The sequence below is a fragment of the Diachasma alloeum genome, unplaced genomic scaffold (genome assembly GCF_001412515.2).
Source record: "Diachasma alloeum isolate Michigan unplaced genomic scaffold, Dall2.0 Dall_scaffold_00406, whole genome shotgun sequence".
Taxonomy (NCBI): Eukaryota; Metazoa; Arthropoda; class Insecta; order Hymenoptera; family Braconidae; genus Diachasma; species Diachasma alloeum.
Genome location: NW_021680545.1, coordinates 151989 through 157277, shown reverse-complemented (window position 1 = coordinate 157277; position 5289 = coordinate 151989). Strand labels below are relative to the sequence as shown.

The following is a 5289-nucleotide window of genomic DNA, read 5'->3' as shown; positions in this document are numbered from 1 at the left end:
CTTCATTTTTTGATAATTTATCGGAATTGAAGATCCAGGACTTCTAAATATGTAGCTTGTTACCGTCTTGACAGCAAGAGGTGTTCTCTGTATTGAGGTTCATTTGAGTCGAATGGGACAATTGGACGACATCTGGCGATCTATAGTCTTTCTGCTATTATTACTCTGTGTTATCGACCTGTTTTTCGCGGTCTTTTGATATGTCTATTAGTTTTGGAGTTTATCTATCTCGAGACGTCGAGGCTGATTGGTGCCAAGTACAGTCCATTTATATTTGTTGTAAATATTGGAGTTGTTACAAGAGCTGAGCGATGAAAAAGAGTGCTAATTAACGATTAGATGTGTATTATTCAAAGTGATCGATTTTGATAGTAAAGATGACAATTCTTTTATCCAACTGTGTTTTATTTGAGTTCACCCCTATCCGGCCTCAGCGACCTATCCAACGGTCTAATTAACATTTTTGGTCCTTCGAGCCGGATAGGGGTTAATATCAGTGAAGTGAAAAAACATTTGAGTCGCGGATAACGGCTGATGTGCTGTGAAGAGTGCGACAGTGGCATAATTAAAACATCAACGGGTTTGGACTCCCGGGTGCTGGGCGTCGCTTGGTGGTTGGCGCTGGTAATTGGGGTCAGTGGTTGGCGTCTGTTGTAACAGGTTCTTGGCTATAAGGGTCTGGGAAGAGCTTGTAAGATTCATCTGGTGGGGCTCTGGGAGGCTGTTGGTGGAGCGTCGTGGGATTTGGCAACCAGTGGGTTCATCTGTGGAATTCCATAAAGCAGCAGGGAGCCTGTGGTGGAGCTGCTGAGCGTTGCTACTGTTGAGTCGGCGTCAGGCTTCGGCGTCGTGGTGCCGCCATTTTTGGGTTCGAGTTGGGCATCAGAGGCTCGGTCGTTCAGTTGACCAGGTTATCGGCGGAGGTATTTGATCCTCGGTGGTCGGTAAGCTAACTATTTTCGTTCTTACCATCAGTCAAACCCGAATTCTTACGGTTGGTAAATGAGACGCTTACCATCGGTGGAAGGGTGTTATTATCACAATAGCTGAGTTGTTTCTTTTTCAACATGACAACTTTTAATTCGATTATTGACGAGCAGACGGAACTTGCGGAGGCCATTGGGAAGGCTTGTGAGTCCTTGATGAAAGCTGAGGTGACATCTGCTAGACTGGACACCCGAGTGAGGGCCTTGACCGTGAAATGGAATAAATACCAGGACAAACATTCAACGTTGTGGAGGCTGAAGTATAATGGGAAGTCTGACCTCCGAGCAGCGCTCGAGAATCATGACTATTTTGCAAATAAACGTCATGAGGCTTGCGAGGAGCTTTATCTCGTGGCTGTGGAGAAGATGCAAGAACAGAAGGAATTGCTGGATGCTGCCGGGTTCATTGCAGTCTGGATTAAAATTCCCGAAGTGGGATCTTCCTGATTTTGACGGTCACCCATCGAAATGGATGAATTTTCGGGACTTGTACCTTACCATCATGTCGAACTATCCTCAGCTCACATCAGTTCAACCTGTTGAAGAGTTTGTCAAACGTTGAACGTTCAACCTGTTGAAGACTTTACCTGTTGAAGAGACGTCTGAAGGGAGATGTTGAAAAGAGAGTTCGGAGTATCTCACTTCAGGGGGAAAGTTATCAACTGGTGTGGAACAGCCTCTTGGAGTATTATGATAATAAAAGAGCGCTGGTCAACAATGCTATAACGCTTCTTTTCAATGTTCCGGTAGTAGTGAAGGACTCTGTACCGTCGCTCGAGCGGTTATACACCGAAAGTACACAGGCTCTGACGGCCCTTGAGGCGCTCAAGAGGCCGGTTGCGGAGTGGGACGATCTCTTGGTGTACATCATAGTCAAGAAACTGGACAGAGCTTTGATCATTAAATGGGAGAGGACTCTTGGGGCCTCAGCTGAGCCACCTACTTGGAATCAGCTCAAGGGGTTTTTCATGTCGAGAATTAGGGTAATGCACTCAATTCAGGCTGACTATGCTGGAGGTGGGACTGGTGCCTCTGGGACTTCCGCTACGAATGTTGCTGGGAGAGCTCCAAAGGGTTCGAGTGGAGCTAAGGTTCACTAGGAAAACTGTTCTTCCACGTCGAGCTGGGACTAGACCTGCTCCTTATCTCGCTATCAGGACTCTGAGGCAGCTAGCTGAGGACGAAGGCGATGAGAATCCGGAGGCAAGAGAAATCATCATGAAAACTACGTACATGGATGATGTCTACGGTGGTTCCAGTTCGGAGGAGGGGTAGAAGAGGCAGATTACCGAGGTAAATAGGGTTTTTGCTTCGGGAGGGATGCTGCTGCAGAAATGGACGTCTAATAAGCCGGAGTTGCTGCGAGACATTGCTTGTTCGGTGAACGAGTTTGCTACCCATCTGATTGATGATCAGGAGTGTCATAGGGCTCTTGGTCTTAACTGGGATTCAACTCATGATATTTTCTTTTTCTCTCTGAAGGTGCAGGGGGAGGCTGAGGAGCTTACTAAGAGGATGGTCTTATCACAAGTGGCGCAACTCTATGATCCTCTGGGGTGGATTGGTCTATTTGTTGTAAAGGGAAAATTACTTGTGCAGGAGTTGTGCAAGCTAGAGCTTGGTTGGGATGAAGAGCTCAGCGAAGAATTCGGCAGACGTTGGATGCGGTTCGCTCGGGAGGTTCGTGATCTGTGGGAGGTTAAGTTGCCCAGGTACTTTGTGATGAACGAGACTATTTCGCATGTTGAGTTGCACAGTTTTGCTGATGCTTCGGGGGCTGCCTATGGAGCTGTGGTGTATCTGAGAGTTACTGATGCAGCTGGTGGATTCCATGTGACTCTGGTGTCGGCGAAATCGAAATTGGCGCCTATCAAAGACAGGAAGAGCTCAGGCAAGGTAACCATCCCGAGGCTGGAGCTGATGGCTACTTCTTTGCTATCATGGCACATCGTGGCAGTTGTTAGGGCCTTAGAGATAGAGGGGATGATAGTGTGCCTGTGGACTGATTCTTCGGTGGCTTTGTCCTGGATTAAATCTGATCCCATGAAGTTTAAGCAATTCGTCAAGAATCGCGTGGAGGGGATTCAGAATTTGGTGCCTCACGCTCGCTGGAGACATGTTGCTGGGGAGGATAATCCTGCGGATTTGATATCCAGGGGGGTGTCAGCTGGGAAATTGGCTGCATCTCAGCTATGGTGGAGTGGCCCATCATGGTTGGTTCAGCCAGAGTCGCAGTGGCCGGAGTAGAGAATCGCTGTTGATGATGCTGAGGATCCAGAGATAAGAGCTGCTGGGGTGCATGCAGCGACTTCTGCTGAGGGCATCGAGTCTTGGGACTTGGTAAGAAGGTTCAGTTAATTGGACAGGCTTCTGGTGGTGACTGCCTGGTGTAGGAGAATTTTTTTGGTGCAGTGGGGAAGAGTGAGTAAGAGTGCTAAGAAGTTTGAGAGTTTGGTTCTAGGGCCTGAGGAACTGGAGGATGCAAGGAAATTTTGGATGAGACAGACTCAAGGCGAGTGGTTTGCTGAGGATCTGAGGAAGTTGAACGAGTCCAAGGAGGTGGCTCGGGGGAGTCAGCTTTTCAGACTGGTGCCTTTTTTGGATGGCGAGGGTGTTATGAGCCTCACTGGGAGGTTGCATAAATCGTCTCTGGAGGAGGATTCCAAGCATCCAGCAATATCGCCTGCTAGCTCTCAGTTTACCGAGCTTGTGCTTCGTGATGTGCACTTGAAAACTTATCATGGAGGAGTTCAGCTGATGTTGACTACTCTCAGGAGGAGCTATTGGATTCTGGGAGGCAGAAGGCCTGTTAAGAATTTCATTTTCCGCTGTGTTGCGTGTACGAGGCATCGGGGAAAGGTGGCCAAGCAGCTGATAGGGGCAACTACCTTTGAGGAGGATTACGCCTGCACGTGCGTTTCTGCACTCTGGAGTTGACTACGCAGGGCCGTTGTCATTGCTGGCTTGGAGAGGTCGTGGAGCCAAGTCTTATAAGGGATTCTTGGTGGTTTTTGTGTGCCTCGTAACATCGGCAGTGCACCTTGAATTGGTGACTAATTACAGCACAGACGGATTCCTCGCTTGCTATAAGAGATTCGTGTCTAGAAGGGGCTTGTGTGAGGCGATTTCGAGTGACCAGGGGACTAACCTGGTGGGAGCTGACAAGGAAATGAGGAAGCTCTTCGATGCAGTGAGTAAGGAGGGCCAGGCTATTGCTCATTCTGTTGCTAACGATGGCACAAAATGGATCTTTAATCCACCTCGGACGCCACATCACGGCGGAAAGTGGGAGGCTGCTGTGAAGTCTGCGAAGTTTCATTTGAAGCGAGTCATTGGTGATGCTCTGATGACTTACGAGGAGTTCTCAACGTTACTGGTGCAGATTGAGGCCATTCTTAATTCGAGACCTTTGTGTGAGCTTCCGAATGATCCCGACAAGTTCGCCGTTCTGACTCCAGGTCACTTTCTCATCGGGTCAGCTCTGTCTGCCGTACCTGAGCCGTCATTGTCTCATCTTTCTTCCTCGAGATTGTCTCGTTACCAGCTGATTCGGCAGATGGCTGAGAGGTTCTGGGATCAATAGTCCACCGAGTATATGCAGAAGCTTCAAGGAATAGACAAATGGCATCGCAGCATTCCTAACCTGCAGGTAGGGGCTCTGGTTCTCATCGTGGATAAGAGGTTCCCTCCTACGAAGTGGCCTATGGGGAAGGTCATTCAGCTTCATCTGGGGAAAAATGGTCACTGTCGAGTGGTCTCGGTTAGGACTCAGTCGTCAACATTCACCAGGCCTGCTACGAAGATCTGCCCATTACCTGTGGAGGTGATGCCTGCTGGCACTGTTGGAGATGAGGAACTTGCTGGTGGCACTGATGAGGGTTCAGGCAGTTAGAGCTATTTCAGCTACTCATTCTGGTCATGGTTTTTTTTTATGCTATATTTTTCTGATTCATGGTCTATAGTTCTTGTTACAGGTCAGATGTTTTTTTTGCCAATCGCCCTTGTCAAAAGGTGGGAGAAAATGTTACCGTCTTGACAGCAAGAGGTGTTCTCTGTATTGAGGTTCATTTGATTCGAATGGGACAATTGGACGACATCTGGCGATCTATAGTCTTTCTGCTATTATAACTCTGTGTTATCGACCTGTTTTTCGCGGTCTTTTGATATGTCTATTAGTTTTGGGGTTTGTCTGTCTCCAGGAGTCGAGGCTGATTGGTGCCAAGTACAGTCCATTTATATTTGTTGTAAATATTGGAGTTGTTAAAAGAACTGAGCTATGAAAAAGAGTGCTAATTGACGATTA

At 47.9% G+C, this 5289-nt stretch overlaps 1 protein-coding gene across 1 annotated transcript; it reads left to right on the top strand.

The window, feature by feature from the left end:
- The first annotated feature begins 2306 nt into the window (after positions 1-2306).
- LOC107042049 lies at positions 2307-4878 on the top strand. The gene is made up of 4 exons (XM_015262919.1): positions 2307-3199; positions 3353-3898; positions 4050-4476; positions 4570-4878. Exons 1-4 carry the CDS (start codon positions 2307-2309, stop codon positions 4876-4878), a joined length of 2175 nt encoding a protein of 724 aa, XP_015118405.1.
- Positions 4879-5289: the final 411 nt, after the last annotated feature.

Coding starts and splice junctions, on each gene's coding strand:
- LOC107042049 (XM_015262919.1), top strand. CDS start 2,307: ATGCTGCTGCAGAAATGGACGTCTAATAAGCCGGAGTTGCTGCGAGAC. Junction 3,200..3,352: donor TGGTGGAGTGGCCCATCATG/GTTGGTTCAGCC, acceptor TTAATTGGACAG/GCTTCTGGTGGTGACTGCCT. Junction 3,899..4,049: donor GAGGAGGATTACGCCTGCAC/GTGCGTTTCTGC, acceptor GACTAATTACAG/CACAGACGGATTCCTCGCTT.